The 22,230-nt window shown below is 40.7% G+C and overlaps 1 protein-coding gene across 1 annotated transcript in view; it reads left to right on the top strand.

Annotated features, from left to right (window-relative positions):
• COL25A1 (collagen type XXV alpha 1 chain) overlaps positions 1-21,926 on the top strand; it is a 297,431-nt gene extending 275,505 nt beyond the window's left edge. Inside the window, exons 31-37 of the mRNA XM_028743095.2 lie at positions 4,551-4,604; positions 6,295-6,348; positions 8,401-8,427; positions 9,361-9,414; positions 15,866-15,943; positions 20,305-20,343; positions 20,658-21,926. Of these exons, the coding sequence (XP_028598928.2) occupies positions 4,551-4,604; positions 6,295-6,348; positions 8,401-8,427; positions 9,361-9,414; positions 15,866-15,943; positions 20,305-20,343; positions 20,658-20,660 (309 nt within the window). The 3' untranslated portion in view covers positions 20,661-21,926. The remainder of the gene's footprint in view (positions 1-4,550; positions 4,605-6,294; positions 6,349-8,400; positions 8,428-9,360; positions 9,415-15,865; positions 15,944-20,304; positions 20,344-20,657) is intronic.
• The last annotated feature ends 304 nt before the right edge of the window (positions 21,927-22,230 follow it).

The following is a 22,230-nucleotide window of genomic DNA, read 5'->3' as shown; positions in this document are numbered from 1 at the left end:
ATGTTGTTTGTTTGATTGATTGTTTTGAAAGGAGAGAAAAGAAACATGCTGAGACCATTATGTATAGCATTGAACACTCACAAAACTGACCATAGTTTGTTACATGCCAGGGCTAGCCTAATCTGAACTTAAGCATTTTAATGGAACTCATGACTCCTTGAGATTCTCCAAGCACCAAGTACTGTAGTTTTTGTTTCTACAGCTTCAACAGCACAATCCTACACATGTCTACTCAAAGTTAAGCCCCATTTCATTAAATGAAACTTATTTTCAGGTATGTGGGTATATGGTTGCAGCCTAAAAGAATGGGATTGTAATGAAGTATGCAGTTGTGGAAAGAAAGCAATTCTTCTGCTCTTGAGTACCAATAAAAGAGTAGGATATTTTCAGAGTAATAATAATAATCTCAAAATAAATGGTCTGAAAAATTTGAGGGTTGCAAGATTCAGTTCAGTCAACTTCTTTAGAATGCCCATTGAATTAAATTGAGCAAAATTAGAATATCATTTTTGTGTTTCATTTTCATTCAAGCCTCTTTTGAAAGCTTTATCTGTCACAGATTCACTCAAAGAACCTTGAGAATAAGCGTGCTAATAATTATTTGTTAGAAAACCCTAGCTTCTGCAGAGCAAGGGAATATTGGTGCTGTAGTTCTCTGGGTGTATGTGTGTGTGGAGAGGGGGGGGGATATCTGAGATCTACAATAACAAGATTTCATTGCTTAGGAGCCATGGCAGTTAAATAGGCTTGGAAGTGGTTTAAACTGCAGGGTGGACATTGCCCTTACAGTCATATAAGGATACAGTAGCAATGATCTTGGGCAGCTCCCCATGGGCTTGTGCAGAAGAAGTTTTTAGCAGATTGTACTCTTATTAGCCTATGCTTCAAAGTGGGCTTACTCCTGGAGAGCAAGCTTTTAATGTGGATTTTAAGACATAATATATAATAAAGCTATATTATAGCATAATGTTGCATACATTAACATCATGTGAAATTTCATAAACATGAAAAGATCACTAACTTCTGTTGTTAATAGGAGTGTAATCACCTTTTTAGAGACCATTTCCTCATGGTTCCAGTGCATATTCCAATAAATCACACTCTTCCTCTGTTTAATTAATTATGCTTAAAGGTTTAGAATATCTTTCCAAGATGTACTGCACATTCCAGTTCACCATGAGAAGAAAAAGGGGCCACTTAAGGCTCACAATTTTGCTTCAGTTATTCAGAAATGTTTCAGCATCATGATGATGATGACTTGATTTGAATTTGCAAAATAATTGTGAAAGCTGTAGGCCTTTGGTTTTAATACAGATCACTAACATTCCTCCTTTTATTATATCATAGTCTGATAAAGTATATTTCACTGAACAGAACCAGTTGTGTTAAAGAACTGGAGTTTGCATCCACATCTTTGACTGGCTCTCTTCTGTCCCAGCTTGAATATCTCTACCAGCACCCCCAATATACTTATACTTTTACATTTAGGGTGAACCAGGGTTAAATGGTCTTAAAGGATTGAAGGGTGAACCAGGTCACAAGGGTGACAGAGGGCCCCTTGGTCTTCCAGTAAGTAAAATACCTATTCAATTTCAGTGCAAATTGCAAACTACTCTTTCTGCTTTCAACCAAAAACTCTGGTTTACTCAATAGCAAATATAAAACTATATCATGTTGGAGTAAAACATTAGTCTTGTTTTGTTTTTATCCAGAGTCTGTTCTTGTATCATTTCATAACACATAGTTCTGTCAGTTGTTGGTTTTAATTTTTATTACCATTTTTGTGTCATTTGTCAGTGTCAACAATGTTACAGCATCATGTTCCTCCACATTAATTATGCCATTATTGAATGCTGCGTGGTGTTTGGTTTTACTATTTTAAGTATAGTGTGTATATATTTAAATTCAATATTTTTTTCCTTGAGTTCAGTATTTATAAGGATTGAGACGTTAAGGGTGAAGTCTTAAGAAACTAGTTTGTGTAACTTTAAATGTTTTTCATTTACTCATAGATTTGTGGAATTGTTCTGATTTGACTATTTTGGAATAGTTCTTGTTGGTGGTGCTTGTAGTAAATTTGCCTTCAATGAAAGTGTGCTAAAACCAGGATTACTCAATATTGCCTTGAGTGAAATAAGTGAAATGAATGTGCTGGAGCTAGACTATGTTAGCCATGCTATAGCCCCATTAAAATCAATCACACTTAAGATAGTCATCATGACTAACGTGTCCCACAGTTTTCAATGGGACAAATATGTGACTAAGTTAATATGGATCCAACCCAGTGTTTGGTTTCTTGTAGTCTTATAATACCATAAATACAAACACGTTTTACCAGTCTTTTTCAGTAGACTTTTCACATAGTGAAATGAAAGATGGCCCAAACCAGTTAAAATACCGGTAATTGAGACACACTGTTCAGAAGAGGCACAGTCTAGGAAAATCAAGCACTTTTAAATCAGTTGAATTCAATGGGAGTTCCACATGTGCTTAACTATTTCCTACTGAAATCAGGGGGGAATTAAAGTGTCTAACTTTTCCAGGGGAAGATCAAGTTTTTAAAAATACTTGAAGGGCCCAGTGCTCACAGACATTGGTTCTTTCCAGTGAAGCCATCTGACCTGTTCAATTCAGACAGTAGTATTAGCACTTTTGGAATTTTGCAGCATTGGGCTTTCCTTGTTCACACAATATCCACCAGGGGTCCTCTGTTCCTCAGCAGTGCCAGAATGAATAGTATAAAACTTTACAAATGTTTTATACATCCTGGTGGGAGACCACATCCTACGGAAGTGATAGGTGAAACTAATTTCAGTCAATTAACATTGCCCTAGTGAAAACCATTAGCACACTGGTGTGCTCAGGAACATGTTTTAAATTTTAATACAGTGAAGAAATAGAAATATTCTTTAAGAATCTAGGTGTTTTTTCTCATCTTATCATTAGGGCTTTCCAATGGGAACCCATATATTGTTTGCAATGCTTCACAGTTTTCTTCTCCTTTCAGTTCTGGTAATGAAAAGACAGTTGACATGTCTGTGCAAAATTCATAATTCCCCTTGTTTTATCTTCCAAGTTAAAAGTCTGTTTTACTAACCTATGAATAGAGATGTGTGTGTTAAAGTACAAATAAACTTCCATGATAATATATGAGGTTTGTAGCACTAATACATCTAGGGGCTCATTCTGATTTCATAAAATTGAGGTGAATTTCACTAAAAATAGTGAGATTACCTTAATGTAGGACACATTGCAAAGGGGATCAGAATCAGACTCTTCATGTTGTGTGTAAATTAAAACTAACCTAATGCAGTACTGTGATACTTATTCTAGAACCCTGTAGCAGCTCGCATCCTGTGTATAAATAGAAGTTGTATTTGTTTCATCATCACCAGTTACTAATCTCACATTCTTGTCATTCGTGTTATCCCTGCTATCTATGCTTCCACTTAACCATACAGGGAGCATCTGGCTTAGACGGAAAGCCAGGACCCCGGGTGAGTCCTTGTGTTTGTATGTCATACTTCACTACTAAATCTACATGCTTTACGGCAGGCAGATTTCTGTTGCAGTTCAGTGTGGTACCACTGCTGCTGCTGCTATCCCTACTGGTACAGTGCTGACTAGGCATTTTACAGGATGCTCCGTCAGAGGAGGAGCCCCGGCTAACAAAAAAGCTAATAACCTTCGAGATGCAAAGGGCCTAAGGTGCTATAGCTGTGTCCAATGTGAAATACCGGCTGCAACTAACCCTGTTATACAGCTGCCTAAATATACCTGCTACATAGGGCTAGTGCATGGGATATAGAAAAAACAACACCTTGTCCATGACAGGTGACATGATAGAAGACGAGGCTACAGTGAAATCATTCAAATAAAAATGTCCAACTGGCTGCATCACCCTTGCCTGGTGCATTGATCTGATCCTGCTAGCTTTGTTAAGGAAGCCAGCTTTCAAAGCCTGCATTAGTAAAATTGATGTTTGATTCAGGTACAGGCTTCTTTTCTTTCTCTTTTGCTTATATTTCTTCCTTGAGAGTCAACGTTAGAAAGCTACTGTTTGCAATGCTCAGAACAAGCCCTTCCTGATCTTTTTAAACCACTAAGTTACACCACATTAAAAGACACTGCTCTTCTCCTGCTATTTGAAACAAATATTGCAGCTTTCGAATGAAGGAGAAGTTAAGGAATAGCATAGCGGTAAACTTAAAATCTCCTCCTCTAAGCTTGCCATCTATCCTTGTGGGTCTTCATGTGAATTATGCATGATTGTTGTTTGTTGTTGTTGTTGTTATCCTAAGTCCCTTTGTTTCAACCTTTAACCTATGCCCCTGCTATCTGAAAACCTTTAAATCAGCTGATCTACAACAAGAAAGTAGAGATGAATGAGATGGGAGGAAGCACTGTTTGAGCTTGCCAGAAGGATTGGGAGCTCAGCTGCCCCTTCAGTGAAAGTCCAACCCATATTCTCTGCCTGATTCTCATGAAATTCTTTGCTAAATATAAACCTTCATTCAGAGTTGTCAGCTCCTATTTGTTTAATCTTTCAGGGCATGGATGGTCCAATTGGTCCTCATGGCCTTGCAGGTCCAAAAGGAGACAGAGTGAGTGTTTGCAGGAGATCTTCTCTTTGGGGTGGTGCACTTCTTTTGCATGATAAAGGTATCAGTTCAGCATATTGAATTGTGTTCGTTCTCTTGCAGATATAAATAAAGAGGATTCGTAGTTGTGCAAAAAATAACACATATTCACACACACCCCAAAAAAGAGACCTAGAATAATAAATTGTTTATTTAATTTGTGGGGGTTTATAGTTACTTATATATTTTGTTAGTCACTTTATCATGCTCAAGGCAACCTAAAGCAATTTACAAGCTAACAAAAAACCCACATAGCTACACACTATTTTTTAAAATTAAATTAAAATAAAATAACCAAATCGTTTAAAGGTCCAGAATTTTAAAGCTAAAATGTTGTTGTTTTTTCAAAAATATGTGTAATAGCTCAGTCAGTAAAGCATAAGACTCTCAATCTCAGGGTTGTGGATTCAAGATTCCTCCATTATAAGAGGCTGGACTAGATGACCCACGTGGCCCCTTCCCACTCTACTGCCAATGGAAGGCACTCAAATCTTTTACTGCTTTTGGCCATAACTGGTAACATATTAGCAAAAAAGGCTAATTTATTTTTTTTAAGCACTCCATAGCACTTGACCGTTGTACATTTAGGTATAAAGCAGAGCAAAGTTCAAATCTCAAGCATTCTGGTATATTGAGAACTTCTGGATAGTACCGGTGTGTCCTCATTAAGGCACATCATGACAAATCAAAGAAACAGATACAGTGGTACCTCGGGTTACATACGCTTCAGGTTACAGACTCCGCTAATCCAGAAATAGTACCTCGGGTTAAGAACTTTGCTTCAGGATGAGAACAGAAATCGTGCTCCGGCGGCGTGGCAGCAGCAGGAGGCCCCATTAGCTGAAGTGGTGCTTCAGGTTAAGAACAGTTTCAGGTTAAGAACGGACCTCCAGAACAAATTAAGTACTTAACCCGAGGTACCACTGTACTGTCTCACACGAGTTAGGCATCTTTGGTAGAGGGTTTCATTCTTTAAACAGCTTATTGAAGCCTATAGAAAGTGTGTTGCAGCCACTTAAGGCTGGCCTCATATCAGCGAGACCTGGCTTTGAATTCCCATTGAGAACCAAGCTGCACAACCAAGCTGCTATATCCCCCCCAGGAAAAGCAGTAAGAGTGACAAGGGACCCTTTCCCTCCATTCTATATGGTTCCCATTCCTCTTCAGTTGCTATTTGCACAAGAAGAAGAAAATACATGTGACTAGATTGTTCCCATACAGAACAAATGCACCTGGGAGAATACTTTTGATTAAGAAAATGACAAAGAGGGAGAAGGGTTTAACAACCACCCCTGACAATACTCTGTCCCCCACCCCTACCCCAAATGACACCCACCTGCGACTTCATTTCAGTATTTAAAAGATGTCAAGACAGCTAATGAGGAAGCTCCCATGCAATGTCTATTTTTGCCCTCATACATAAAGTATACTGGCTAACCTTAGGATGACCCCAGGTACGTTGTTGGGGGGAGAGAAACAGGATAACTTTATGTGCAACCCTGAATGTTCGGTAGGACAGAAATGTAATAAATATTGTGTAATTGAAATAAATGCTACACAAATAAATGGATTTCAAATACACAATAAATACTGCATAATTGAAAACAAAACCTCTTTGCCCCTTGTAATTAACGTTTCTGATATTGTATTTTAGGGTGAAAAGGGAACCACAGGAGATCCTGGGCCCAGAGGTCCATATGGCTTGCCTGTAAGTTACACGACATCTTTGGAAAGTGCAATTTTCAGAAATCCTTGATTAAATCCTACTGTGTTTTATGACCATTCATCACAGAGAAATGCAATTAGTTTAAGTTGCCCAAGGTCACTGCTCATGAGGCCATCCCTTATCTCAAGTTTAGGCAGTTTCATTCTCTCACACGCATCTATGCATAAATAATAGAGTAGGTTGTGACATAAACTAACAACAATGAGAAAAGCCAGAATTAAAAGTGACCCCCTCTGCACAACTCCTGCCATTTCCATTTTGCCGTACATGTGTTATTGCTTGTCTCTAGGCACCAGAAAGTAATGGCAGGAATTCAGGTCAATAAAAAAGTCTCAGGATCATGTTGTTTCTCCTTAAATACCTCAAAAGACTCTCCAGTACAAAGGGCAATCAGCTGTCATTTATGCAAAATGCTTTGTGATTCATTTGCATTTTGGGAGAATTTGTTACAGTTTCATGTAGCATCTTCAAAAAAAAACAACCTTGTGCAACTGATTTTGCTGTGTGGAAGGATGGTATCACAATCCATTGAAGGTGATTCTTAATATTTTTGTCCAATACAAGTAGTTTTCCATTGTTTACATACGCAGTATGAGGAGAATGCCATATATCCAATATAAAATAATTTTGAAATATGCGTTATTTGCCTTTTGCTTTGTATGAATATCCCAGCATTCAAGTTGATTCTGCAACATTTTATTAAACTTGCAGAAGGATGAAGAATGAGTTGGATCTTAAGGTGTCTTTCTATGCATAGAATTGCTTTTCTTCCAACAGAAGATTCCACTAATGGAAATTAGCGGGGAATTACTCATTCCCCTAGCAGATCTCTAAACTGCCCGGACAGTTTTCAGGTAGATGGATAGAGAGATAGAGAGAGATCTATCTTAGACTTTATGGTATATTATATTTTGCTTGACACTCTACATGTGTCCAACTACATAAGGATATATGCTATGCACTCTACATTCATCGAAGTACATTCCATGTAGGAATTTTGTGACATTTTAGTGGAGGGTTCCCACTTACTTAGTCATCACCAAAAAGGAGGACAGAAGAGGATACTGATTTATATAAAATGTGCATGTGCTAATTTTTATGTATGGATGCAACTTTAGAAATAATGGCAGTAATTTAATTTTTTTAAAAAATGCATCTCACCATAGTGGGGAAGACTGTGGCCAGGTTGCCTGTGTGCCAACTGCTCTCCCTTCCAGTGATTCTTTATCTTGGATTGGATAGCCCTTCAGAAAGGGGGCTTCTTCAGATGGAGGACAGTACTCAGACAGCACTTCAAACAGAGACCTATCCTATCCTCCATTAATGTCTGGTTGCAATAAGCAGAGAGAGCAGTCCCCACTCTGTTTCTCTTGTCTCCATGCACACATAAACAATAGTGGCTGGAGGGGTCGAGCTGCTCTCCTGCTGCAGTTTACTGAGGGGGAGAGGGGAGGGCCAAGGCAGTGGGAGATTGGCGGTCTCCATTCTGGCCAGCAGAGAGTGAGACCTGATCTACTGTGAACCCTTCCTGTTCCTGTCACCCATCCCCTTGCAATTTCCATTGAAAAACAGCCACTGCTCACACAAGGGCATCGTTCCCTTGGGAACAATGGAATACCATTGCCCTATCTGCATTCAAAGCACATGTTGGCAAGAAGCCCCATGTGCTAACCACTCAAGTTGTGGGTGGCTAGAGACCTTATTTTGGAAGTATTAAAGAAAAGGATGGAAGAGTGCAGCCCTTAGACCGCCAGCTTCTAGTGGAATCCACTGAAGTGCAGATTTTGAAGCAGACCATTGATCTGATCTGGGTCATGATCTGCCCAGATAGGATAAGGTGAGTCTGCTGTGGAAACCAAGCAGGTTGGATTCCTCCTCCACCTTCTCCATTATTGTCTTTCATTTAAGAGAGCTTGTTGTGCCAGTCTGTGTTGTATACACAATACAGCAGCTGCATGCCTGAATAGTCCTGGCAGACGTCTTACACAAGCTGCGCTAACAAAGCTTAACATAATTAATATGATTCTTTAATAGGGCAAAGATGGCGAACCTGGCCTTGATGTAAGTAATATTTATCATCACTTTATTTGTGTGGTAGGTACATGTTTGTTTTACAGCAATAGTTGCATGCTTGGAGCATGTCGAATTTTCCCCCATTTGTTGTGCATGACAATCATGCAGAGAATATACTAAACATTGCATTGTCGTTTGCCTTTAAAATAATCATAGAGATAGGAAAATAACATTGAAGAGTGTGGAGAAAGCAGTGCTAAGTAAGGGCAGTCTTGTAAATCCCACCATAAATAGTCCACTCATAAGTGCCTACAGCAACTGCTGCTAACTAGAGCACCTGACAGATGATCACAGAAAGTACTATTATAATTCTCCAGAGGCCTACAGATGCAGCCAGTAGTGCTTGAAAGTGTAACCGTATGAGGAGTGTGTGGCATGACACTCCATTTGTGATAGCAGCTCCTTACAAATTTCTGGTCGTTTTCACCATGCAGAGAACATCACTGTTGCATGGATAAAAACAGTTGAAAGCTCATGAGAAGCTGTTTAGAGGAACACTTTGACACATGGAGCAGCCTCCATGCAGTTGTGTTTTCAAGCACCACTGAGTGCAGGTTTTGATTTGCCAACGAGTGTATTTCTCAACAGAAGTTGCAGTTGGGACATTCCTGTTACGCAACTTCTTTTGCAGTGTGGGGAGGGAAATAATTGTAACCATTTTGCCTACTTGACTGAAGCACTTCTGTTTTTAACATTGCCAGTGCTAATTTGCATGTAGGAAAATAAGGGTGTCTTTTGCTGGGCATCTTCAATAACTTTCTAGCTATTATGCGCTTTCTAATTTCAAAAACATTTGGTACAGTTTTCTTGGGGGGTGTGTGTGTGTGTGTGTGTGTGTGTGTGTGTAGATAATTCAGCTACACAATAAAGGCAAGCCCACATACAGAAGCCAATAGAGGTATTTTTGTTCATTTTTTATAGGGTTTCCCTGGTCCTCGTGGAGAAAAGGGTGATGTAGGAGAAAAGGGAGAAAAGGTGACTTCAATGCTATTAACTGTTGTTTGATTACTTAGCCTAGTCAGCTCTTTTGTCCCAGTCCTATAATTTGTCCCATTAAGCTAGACTTTTCTTCCTTCTGTGTGCCAAAAGCCATGTCATGGATCTTTGCTAGACAAAGTCATCTGTCAGAATGTGAAAGAAAGCTTCCACCCAGATCTCAAAAGGTCAGCAGTTTCCATAATGGGAGAAGAGAGGCTTTCTCCTCCAAGACTCCTGACAGTCTGTGTTTGTTTATACAGTAGTTACTGACAAGAGACATTGGAGTAGCAACACGGTAGGAGACACTGGGACAGATTGACAGCTTGTGTAAATCAATATAGGTCCATTGGCTTCAATTAAATGGATGCTGTATTTATACCTGGAAAGCATCTGGCTTGTTGCTGAGAAGACGAAAGCTAAACCAAAAACACTTTGAGCTAATCCAGAGAAAGTTGGGTACATTTCAGCTCTCAAAGTGATGGTTAAGCACACAATTAAGGGCTTAACTTTGTTGATGCACCTTCAGTGTGCCTAATTGTCATTGGATTGCTCCCATGTGCCATGATTGATCCTCTCCTGGCCAGTATGGGAGGTCTGGTGCAGGTGCAAATCTCTTGGGGATGCAAGGCGAAATCAGATCTCTGTGCAGTTCGTTACGTATACTTCCCTTGCACTGGCAGAGTTCTGAAAGTGAGAGCTCTGGTGTGCAAACAGGCCTCTTGCACATGCAAGAGATTCCCCAATCAGATCAGTGGACAGGACCTCACGAGCCATAAATCTAGTTCCATGAGCCCAGCAGAGCTTTAGGCTCACTTTGCTCAAACAGCAGCTTTCCATGCAAAATGGCAAACTGTGTTTGAAACCTAGAAAATTTCAAAAATGGCATGTGACATGCATCTAAACTTAATTAGATAAGGTTGTCATGGGGCTGTGAAGTATTTCTGTAGTCTAGCTATGCCACAGGGCTGCTTAAGATACTTTAGGTGAATCCCTGCAGAGTTCTACAATCTTCTAATGTAGCCAGGAGGAGAAGACCTCCCTGGCCACTTTGAAGGGCTGCCCCTTGAGGACTGTGCAGATGAGCCCCTCTGTGCAGTTCACTGCCTCCTCCAACATCAGAATGCTCACACCCATGAATTACACACTCTCGGTAGAACATCTGAAAGTTGTAAGCATAAAGGGTCTTCCATGTGATCTGGAACTCTCATCACGTGAGGTTCCAAATTGTGTGGAAGCCCCCAGTGCATGAACAGCTATATGCACATAGGGACCTGTTTCACTGTTCAGTGAAACAACAGAGGTATGGGGCATAGTCAATGACTATGGCCACCAGTCATGGTCGCACTTTCACCTTTGTGTGTTCACTGCGAACAAGGAAAGGGGGCTTGTGCACAGGAATGTCCACCCTTCAGCAGAGCACTCAACTTTTCTGGAATTTTAAAAAAACCAAAAACCCGAACATAGTTATTTTTATATTTTATGTGATTTTAAATATGTTTAATGTAAATCATTTTGAGATTAGAAGAGTGGTATACAAAGGTCTTAAATGAAGACTAAAGGGACCCCTGACCATTAGGTCCAGTTGTGACCGACTCTGGGGTTGCGGCTCTCATCTCGCTTTATTAGCCGAGGGAGCCGGCGTACAGCTTCCGGGTCATGTGGCCAGCATGACTAAGCCGCTTCTGGCGAACCAGAGCAGCACACGGAAACGCCGTTTACCTTCCCGCTGGAGCAGTACCTATTTATCTACTTGCACTTTGACGTGCTTTCGAACTGCTAGATTGGCAGGAGCAGGGACCAAGCAACGGGAGCTCACCCCGTTGCGGGGATTCGAACTGCCGAACTTCTGATCGGCAAGTCCTAGGCTCTGTGGTTTAACCCACAGCGCCACCCGCATCCCAAATGAAGAATGTAGTTAGATTATTATTTAATTCCCTTCTATTAGCTGAATAAGCTCTTTGAACCCAAATCAATGGCAGCAGCAGCTCTTTGTGAATATTTTTATTACCCATTCAGAGCTGTGGAGAAGGACCATAGCTCAGTGGTAGAGCATCAGTTTTGCATGCAAAAATCCCTCCTTCAATGACTGGCATCTCCAGGTAGGGCTTGAAATATGCCCTTGCCTGAATATCCTGGAGAGCTGCTACTAGTCAGAGTAAACAATACTGAGCTAGCTGGACCCAGTGGTCTGGCTTCCTATGTTCTCTGACATTTAAGTGAACAGACTTGTATATCAGAGACCCACAGATCTTTGCGTTGGGGACATTTTTAATATTAAAATAATCAGCTTCAGCAAGTAAGGGCAAGGACAAAGAAATAAGTTAACAGTATCCAGTTTCTGGCATTCTGGCAGGTGAAGTGCTTCTTATGCATTTAACTGGGGGGCAGGGGCTGTGGTGTTTCTCCTGAGCTTCTGCAGCCTTCCCTGGCCCCACCTCAGTTATGCGTAGATTAGGAATCAATATCTGCAAGGGGAGAAATCTACATGCCTATGGTTCCCCAGCTGTTGGAATCCTTCACAGTCAAGGTTCCACCTCCCAGGGAAGCCTATTACACATAGAGGTCGGTGTTTATAGCTTGTTGTTCCCATGCAGGGGGAAGGTGGGAAACCACAAAGTGGAGTAGTACTGTGGCACTGCCCGCCCCCCCCCCCCCCTGAATTCACATGAGGACCACTTCACATGTAAAACCAGGAAACAGAAAATTTTTATCAGCTTCCAACTTAGAAGCATTAACTGCAAACTTAAGAGTGAAAATGAATAGTTATTTAAATCATATTTATCTGAAGAATAACTGTTTCCGTTTCCAAAGCTCGGGAACAACCCTGAAACGGTGCTGTAACACAGAAGCTTGTGCCAATGCCATTGTGGCAGTTGGTTTCCCCTTCATAACCATTTATTTGCTGTCTCAGTAAGTTTTAGGATGAGGCCATTTTACTTCCTTAGCCAGACCATTGTTTGTTGAAGTCAACGATGGCAAAAACTGCAAGGACAAACTGTATTGATTTCCCCTAGATTTTCTAGGAGTAGGAAATGAATTGAGATTTGGATCGAGATTTGCCTTTAAAATCCATAAATGCTTCCTTGTCCTTTAAACACTACCTCCAAATCTAAATCCTACATAATCCGGGGGGGTGCGAGATTCCAGGCACTTACCGCAGGATTTGTCTTCCTTTGGAATGAGGAGTGGACACTTTAGTGTCTTAGTAGTGATATATGGTTTATTTACACATATAGACAACCTGAGCCTACGATGGAGGGGTTCACAGCATTAACACCCTATAAGGGTCTTATTCCTTCCATAGCTGCAGACTTGGGTGCAATCCAGCATGGCTCCTTCTCTGGCTTCCCTGCCTACAGCTTTTGCCTCCAGCTGCTATCTCATATCACTCAACTCTCCACTCTGGCCTTTGTCTTTCTAACTACCAGCGAGTTGATGGGAGGGAGGGAGACCACCCACTTGCCCTCTGGTGCCAAGCCGTTCCCTTTGTTTCCTTAATGACAAATATTTAAGGCTGCTACTTCACCAGGAAGCTAGCCTGGCCATTGCTTTTGTTATCACACTGAAGAAAAACAGTGTTCCAAAACAAAATAGAGTTACTTGAATCGTGGTTTTCTGTGTCCCCTAAGTTTCTGAATTGTTTCCCCCTAAGTGCCGCTACGTAACATTTTGGCACAAAGACAAGACAGCCGAATAGCGTCATTCATATGATGTAATACAGTATATCTCTCCATGGAAATGTGTTTGATTCTCATTGGAATGTTTGTCCTATATGCCATAGTATATCATGTGTGTTGTGTAATTTCACTTTTCAAATGCATAATAGTATGATGATAATTATTATTTTTTACATTAGCTTAAGGTGAGCTTGCAATTGATTTTAAAGTATGTGTGCTCTGCCTAAGACATTGTAACATGAAAAAGAAACTCTAGCAAACGTTTTATATTCTGCTGTAAATGGATGCATAATATTTTTAATGAGAAAATGGGTGAATGTTCATTTCCTTTATGTCAGGGATGGGGAACCTGTGGTCATACAGATGTTGTGGAATACAACTCCCATCAACCCTTGGCCATTGGCCATGCTGGCTGGAGCTGATGGGACTTGGAATCCCGTGGAATCTGGGGGGCCACAGGTTTTCTAGCCCTACTATGCCTCATCCTAATCCCTTTTCCCCTTTCAGAGGTGCATCCCTCCCTTCTCCTTTTACCTTGTTTCCTTACAATTCATCTTGTCCTTTTTTTACCCCTTTTTCTTACAAATTAAATCTTGCCTCCAACCACAGCCTTGACAACCCTTCCTTGGTTGCTCTTTATTTTACTCTACTAATTTTCCTTTTGCTATTTCTCCATCTCTATAATATTCTTGATTTCCCCTCATTGCGTGTGGTGGGTTTTAAAATTAAAACAAACAAGCAAAGAGAGGCACTTTTGGTTTTTGTTAAAAACTGTGAGTGAGCCTGAAACTCATTTACCATTGTGACCATCTGATCATCTGTGAGATCTATTTTAAATTAGTTCTCAGAATGTCTCCCTCTGGCTGAAAATGAAGCCATTTTCTCAGATAGCAATTCAGCCCACCTAAGCATCAAATCAGTTTCATCAAATCTGTGCATTAGCACAAAATTCTGAAATGCCCATAATGCACGCCCCTTAAAAAGCAGCTCCATTTTCAACCACATGGCTGGATTTTTCAGTTTCAAATTCAGGACACATAACTAAGCTCTGAAAGCAATGTTTTAATGAACACGTTCTAATATTGCGTTAGAAAAAGAATGTACATTGCAAAAAGGATCAGAGTATCTTTTGACGAAGAAGATTTCTTTTGAATCCTTTTGCAGGGCAGAAAAAGAGAATACATACTTAATTCTCTAAGTGACTGATGACCCTTTATTGAACTTTTTAAGAATGGGATTAGCAGAGCATATTTGGCCAAGACCCTTTTAGAAGTAATGACAAAAACAGTCATTTGGGAACAGAAGCAAATTGACCTCATTAAAATCTACTACAGATTTAGTTCATCTTATTTTCTCCTCTCATTCAGCTTTATTCTGTTCAGTGAAGCTGCACCACACAGATCTATTCAGTCCCTGTTAAGCTGAACTCCATCATTTGGATAGAGGGAGCATTCCTAAGTATTAAGGTGCAGCTCTCTTAGGACAATAGCTCCCTCATTGGCAAAAAGATCTTATGAAGAGAAATCCCATTTCGGAGCAATGTTTGCATACTTAGATAGATGTGGAATTCATCTATGCACAATGTTTCCCATTCATTTCAGTGGAATGGGCAGTTCCATCTGTACAAAAAAGGCATGAATTTCCCTCAGGTGCAGTTTACATTGCACTACATTGGAAAGGGGAGTGACTTCTCTGTGCTCTGTGGCTCAGTCCCACACAACACTAAGAGTCTGTGCACATAGGTGAAAAGGGTGTGGCTGGGGCAAATGTCCCTGCCCCTGCAAATATCCCTGTCCCTGGGGAAAACAGCATTTTATTGGGAAAGAACCGTGAGAAAGCGGCTCCTCAACCAAGGTAAATGCACTGAGCCTTGCTGAATGCGTTGGAATTTGCATGTCTTCACGAGCAGGCTGATCGGGGTGGATTTTATCTGAAGGCACTTCCAGGTGCCTCTTTGAGTCAAATGATCAACAAAGCATTCATGCTTTCAAGCCCTGCTCTAGGATTCAAAGTGTTCATAATGATGACATCAGTACGGAAGCTCAGTAAAACCCAACTGGTGCAGTTGTTGCTCATGATCACCATTTATTTTTCCACATAATGCATCATGCAAAGTAGAACACAGTGGTAAGTGTCCTTTCAGCCCTCCATTGGCTAAAAAAAAAAAAATCTTTTAAAGCATCTCTCTCTTTTTTTCCCTGAAAAGAATGAAACATTTGTTTTGTCCAAACCATTGTGTCCACAGGGGGAAAAGGGAAAGAAAGGCAAAAAGGGGCCTAAAGGGGAGAAAGGAGAACAGGGTGCCCCTGGATTAGATGCACCTTGCCCATTGGTACGTCTCACTTGTGTATTGGACATGTCTCCTCATACAGTAATATAGTAGGTTGCTGCAATGTGAGGAGGAGCAAGCTACTGATACTGTCTAATCATGCTGGTATCCAGCTGGTATTCAGACCAAAGGATCCAATTGCCCATTTAAAGAAATGGTGACATTTCGTCTAACTCTTTCCCAAAAAAGGGAAGATTTTAAAAATAGAATAGATATTAACGGCAAACATTTCCATAATTTGTGGTATAATAATTTGCAATTATTAGCGATATTTTGTCATACAGGTCACTCGCTCTGATACGTTTCTGAGAAGCAAAATACCAACATTATAACCCTCCTGTTAGCTTGCTCCTCCTTTTGTTCCTTCCTTCTTTGTTTATTCCAGCGAAGTCAATGCAAAATATATTTCTTAGTAACGTTGCAAGTTAATCTTTACAAACAGGGATTCCGAGGAATTAAGGGGGAAAAAGGGGAGCCAGGCCAGCCAGGCCTGGATGGGCTGGATGCCCCTTGCCAATTGGTACAGTATTGCTCTTTCCTACCAACCCGCATGCAATTCCTGTGTTTCTAGTCAGTTGTTTCCAATGTAAAGTTTAAACTGACCAGACTTTACATTTACATGTCCCTGTACATGCATGTGCATGATCAAACTGGCTGCTTTGGTGATCGTAACAGTATCCAGAGATCACAACATCCTATCAACATCTGCAACGTAACACTAAGCACTTTGCGCCCGCCACCATACAATGATTCTGAGTTTGTTTTATTCCAGCATTGACAATAAGTGTAATTCCCACCCACCCTACTTCAGGATTGCTTGTCTCTCTCCCCATCCTCACCACCACCACCAAAATGTGTTCCATCCCTACTTACAAGAATGAAGTTGCCCTCTTTGCTGACACAAACCAGATATATAAACCACAGGACTGCCCAATTTAAAGACCGTATCATTTTTATTCCTGCTCTACACATTTTATCTTAGCTCATTCCTGAACATGTTCCAAACTTTTAAGTACAGTGGTACCTCTGGATACGAACGGGATCCGTTCCAGAGCCCCATTCGCATCTAGAAGCAAATGTAACTAGTGACGGCACGTCTGCGCATGCATGCGTCGCTTTTCGCTGCTTCTGCGCATGCGCATGACGTCATTTTGAGCGTCTGCGCATGTGCAAGCAGCGAAACCTGGAAGTAACACGCTCCATTACTTCCGGGTTGCCGCGGAGCGCAACTCGAACGCGCTCAACCTGAAGCGCATTCAACCCGAGGTATGACTGTATTCAGACTGCTTCTGTGGCTTTTCTTTTTAAATTAAGCAAGGGTACTATATATGCACAGGCAGGGGGAGGAACTAATCTCTAATCTAAGCCACTTTAATGCGAAATCATTTTTTATTCCCTGCAGTAATATTAATATGGTAGCTCCACTGTGTACACCAGGGGTAGTCAACCTTTTTATACCTACCGCCAACTAATGCATCTTTCTTGATGGTAAAATTTCCTTACCACCCACCAGTGCTCGATGGAAGGAGGTTTCAGCTTGTGCCATAGAACCCCCTACCGCCCACCTAGAATCCTGAAACGCCCACTAGTGGGTGATAGGGACCAGGTTGACACCCCTGGTATACACAGACACCCCACTTCAGTAAGCACTTGTGGGCACTGGAATTCAAGTGCACCTATGTGTGCCTGTTCATTCATTACATTTATACCCCCCCCTTTTCTCCAGGAAGCTCAAGGCAGTATACGTGATTGGCCCCCTCCTCATTTTTTCCCCTTGCAACAACCCTGTGAGCTAGGTTAGATTGAGAGACTGTGGCTTACCTTAGTCACCCAGTGATCTCCTAGACTGAGCAGGGATTTATGCTCTGGTCTCCCATATCCTAGTCCAGCCCTCTGACAACTGCACCACACCTTGTTAACTTCAGTAGATGTTATAGCTTCATTCATACTCTTCTGTTTAAATGAAAGGGAAAATACACACACAGGGAGGAGCTCTGTTAATGCACAAAGGATCAAGACCATGGGCTCTAATGTGTACCTTATCTATTGGACAACAGAGCTGCTCCAGTCTGTTCTATGCTAACAGAGTTTTCTGCGCATGTATGAGTAAAGATAGTCCCCTGATATTGTTAGTGAGAAATGTTTTTTGATGTATTAGAATAGACACTTTAATCAAAATCCTCCATGGAGCTCTCTACTGCTGCCAATGTTAAAAATATGGAGACAATGGTATAGGTTTGGGGTTTTTGCTGTTGTTTTTTGCCTAAAATTATATAGGCATTTAGGATGACTTGGAACTAGTCTTCAGGACCTCACTAATGTGTCTGCAGTCCCTATGAACAGTTCCACTCTTTTATATTGGAATGCTACACACATCTGAAAGTGAACTTCTCAGACATTTGTAAGGAGTTAATGGCCTGCAGCCCAAAGCCCTCACTGTCTTTGTTTCTTAAATGTTTCCAGTGTAACAGTCTTTCCTTTGAAACTTAATTTCCCACAATATACACAACAGTTCCCAACTTTATGTTAGCATGAGTTCAAGCTCCTACCTATACTAAAATTCTACTCATCGATCCCTCTCCCTTGTACCAATCTGGCAACACTCTTTATTTTCATTATTATCAAAATATGATTATTATTATTTTTTCATTTTAAAAATCAACATTATTTACACATTTCTAGAAAATGCCAAAGGCTTTTTAATGGTTAGCAGTTACAGCTGATCTGCATGTTCTGATACTGTTTGTATAGTTTAAGCACGAATGTTAAAGTTAAGTAGGTTTTATTTCAAGCACAATGTTTCTAATCTAAGTTATCAAATGAATATTTATCTGACTACACAGTCCATGTTATATTTGGTTTGCCTCTGATTAATGATAACTTATAGTTCATGTATTTGGTTGCAAGTAAATCAAGCATGCCTTCATGATTTTTAAAGCGGGGGGGGGGGATGTTTGCAGTATCATTTCTGTCTGGAAGTAAACGGAAGGCAGGCAGCTATAGGACAAACTTAATAGCCACTAGCAGTGTTGTTGCTGTTTGCTCAAATTATTGAAGATCTCCCAAAAGAAAATTTGTTGGCATATAGAAAATCCAAGAGTAAATTACAGAACTACCTTGACCTTGAATTGGGCCCACTCACCAATTATTCCAATATTTCCACTTACACAATGGAACTGCCCCTCCTGTTCCTCTACCCACATGTCTCCCATGTTCTTCCCAAATCTGCTCCAGAGGATTGGGGAAATACCAAGGACAGATGTAGGGGTGAGGTGGGGAGAGGAGAAGAGAAGAGAAGAAAGGGAAGTTCCATTAAACAACCAAAATCCTTGCACTAGTGGTAGGAAGCACTCAATTGGCTACTGTCCAATATATTTTAAAAGAATAATAAAATGACTTGTCACTTTGGACATGTTTGGCCAGCTGCCCAGTGAATAGAAAATGTATTTCAAATGGCAATCCTGTTTGCCCCAGTGGTTCCCAGCATGCCCACACCAGCTCAGGCACTAAGATGGGGCCTGTTTGCTCCAGCCCCTCATCATCTGCCACTTTCTGATTCCATTGAGGCCAATGAGGATGGTAGAACATATATTCAGGTACTCTGAAGCCCTGTGCCAGGGGTCAGCAATTTTTTTCAGCAGGGGGCCGGTCTACTGTCCCTCAGACCTTGTGGGGAGCCGGACTATATTTTGAAGAAAAAAATGAACGAATTCCTATGCCCCACAAATAACCCAGAGATGCATTTTGAATAAAAGCACACATTCTACTCATGTAAAGACACGCTGATTCCCGGACCGCCTGAAGGCTGGATTTAGAAGGCGATTGGCCTGGATCTGGGCCCTGGGCCTTAGTTTGCCTACTCATGCCCTATGCATATATTACTCATGTGGAGGGAAACGTTGCAGTCATACCTTTAGCCCCTCTCTTAAAGTCACATCTGCTTCTTCCAGCCACTCTGCATTGCATGTGGTTCTCTGTGAAGCAACTTCAAATGCATGAGCTCCTGCACATGCGTAAGGGCTTCACATGATCAGGACACCCTTCCCACTGACTACTAGTCATGACGGCTGTATTATGGCCAGTATCAGAGGCAGGATGTCTCTGAATACCAGTTGCTGGGGAATCACAAGAGGGTAGTGTTGTTGCACTCATGCCCTCCCTTACGGGCTTTTCATGGGCATCCGATAGTCCACTGTGGGAACAGAATGCTGGTCTGTTCTGATCCAGGACTCTTCTTACATTCTTACTGTTTCTGTGAATTTAATTGTCATTGGTTTTCATGTAGAGAGTTTTAATTCTAAACACGTTCTTACTGAAAATAAACCAGCATGTTTGGGTTTCGCTAGCCTACAGCTGAATTGATTTACTCCCGGGAGAGTAATTCCAGATAGAAATGATACACTCTTGCTCATGGAAAGATTATTCTGAATAGTTTTGTCATTTTCCAAGCCTATCCTGTCCTGCCTAAATGGACTAACTAGTCCAGTTCAACTCCACAGTTGATCCAAGGCAGTGAACTGGTAAAGGCCACCTACAACATCCTTCTTGCTGCTTTGGAACTCTAATTATCCTTCCATTACCACAATTACATATGGATCAATGGAGATCTCAAAGCCACAAATAAATTTGCATGAAATAAGGCACTTGTTAATCTTTAAAGTGTTCCTATGGTGGTTAATTGTTCTTCAGAAAATCCAAGGAACACAGGATTATGTGTGTTAAGAGAATCTTCATGCATCCCACCCATTCTTCTGCTGAATGTTTCAATCTTACTTATCTTCCTAAACAAGTTTTCATTTGTGAGATATGGAATGGTGTGGGTGTGGGTGCTTGTTGAGAGATGTTGTTAAACCTTAATCATGAACTTTGTTCTTCAAACAGGGACCAGACGGCTTACCAATGCCTGGCTGTTGGCAAAAGGTGAGGTGCTGAAAATCATATTGTATGTCCACTTTTTATTAGGCAAATTAAGTTTGGACAATCAAGGGGAATGGCAGAATATTATCAAAATGCTTAGACTGTAGAAAGGAAGATTTTGCCAATTTCCTCTAGACTTTCACACTGTTCTCGGGCGGAAATAGCGGGAAGGGGGAGTCAGCCCAACCTGTCCCATTTCCCACTCATGGGAGATCAGAGACGGCTCTTCATTCAGCACATTACTTAGTTGAAGCAGACATTTGAGCTCATTACTAACCTTGCCAAAATGTTGTTTCTTTGTTTTTGTTTTTTTGCAGTGATGAATCTAACTTTGCAAGCATGAAGTTGTGTATATAACACTCCGCTCTTGTATTTATAGTTGAAAATGGAACCATTGATTTTACAAGTCTGAAATATGTTTACACGTAGCTGCTTCTACTTGTTTGCAGTAGTCCATGTGTACCTCTATTCTTCACGTACATCTGCAATTCAACAAAATATAAACTGCAACAAACTTGCAAAATCAAGTATTAGTCTCTATACAGAGTTAATCTTTACAGAGTGATCACTCATAGACATTTGAGTTGTTTCTGCAGTTTTCCAGTTTTTTCTTTGTCTTCTTTTGGGCCTGCATGGACAACAAGTGCCATGAACTAGTTTACATGAAACTGTGACCAAATATGAGCTCAGTGCTATGAAACGTACTGTACCCGATTGCCATTGGAATACAGTGACTTGGCTTCCATGTTCACCTTCATCAATCCTATCACTGGTTCATAGCTCACATATTTGCTTGTGCTGACTAAAATCAGAAGCATGACTTGTGTGCCAAAACAGCTTGTTGTGTGATCATCCCCGTGAGCTACAATGGTTGCTTGCTGTGACTTTTAATTCAGACACCTGAATTGTTCTTTTTTGTCATCTCAAGGGAGTCACACCATGGCTTATTGCAAAAAAATGATAAGAGGAGGAAATTAAGACAATGGTCTTGAATTTGGAGGGAGCTGCAGTTCCTTCCAGCGGTGGATGGCTTTCAGTCTTCTGGGTTATGAAGCCACCTTTGTCAAAAGGGTGAAACCTCTTCATCAGCCTCCGTTTGCTTGCACTCCTCGCAGTCACAAGCCAATCAAATTGGGTGGATTTCAACACTAGTCCCTGTTGACTATTTAACCAAGGAGGAAAGAAGCATGAAGATCTTGCTTTGCGAGTAGGTAGATAAAGCTGCAGAGAGATACCAAAAGGATCATTTGATGATAGGTCTGAGTATCAACATGGCCATTTTCAAGGATTGGTGCAGTATTTGTTTCACATACTGCATTTTGAGATTTTTGAAGGCACGTATTCTTGACAAAAGATACCGTGAAATGCCTAAAGCAATGGAACAGACATGACTATATGGCTCGCCATTTGAATTTTAGAAGTTCCTGATGAAATATCAAATGCTTATAGGATTTTGGAAAAATATATTTTATTTTATTTTATTTGTGTTTCAGTTCGCTATCATCCAGCAGATACATGCTTCCTGAAATTTAAGTTCTGAAAAATGCACTTGTGTTCAACTTCTTTCAGTGTTGTCTTTTTTTGGATCTTTACTGCTGCAAAGCAGGGATTTGTTTCTTTTTAATTCATATGAACTCATTTATTCATATACCTTTTATTCCTTCTGCAGTTGTCCTGTTTTGGGGTTCTGTAGCCCAAAGAGTATGCAATAGGGAAAGAATATTACATGACAGTAACAGCAACATTTTTATCTCAAATGTATAATGAATTCCATCTGAATTTTAGACTGCAATCCTGTGCATTCTTCTCTGGGACTAAGACCCATTGAATTCAGTGGAACTTCTGAATATGTTCTGATTGTGTTGCATATTGCTTAAAAAAACAGCTTTC

This window comes from Podarcis muralis, chromosome 9 (genome assembly GCF_964188315.1).
Source record: "Podarcis muralis chromosome 9, rPodMur119.hap1.1, whole genome shotgun sequence".
Lineage (NCBI taxonomy): Eukaryota > Metazoa > Chordata > Lepidosauria > Squamata > Lacertidae > Podarcis > Podarcis muralis.
This window is presented reverse-complemented; position numbering and strand designations above follow the sequence as displayed.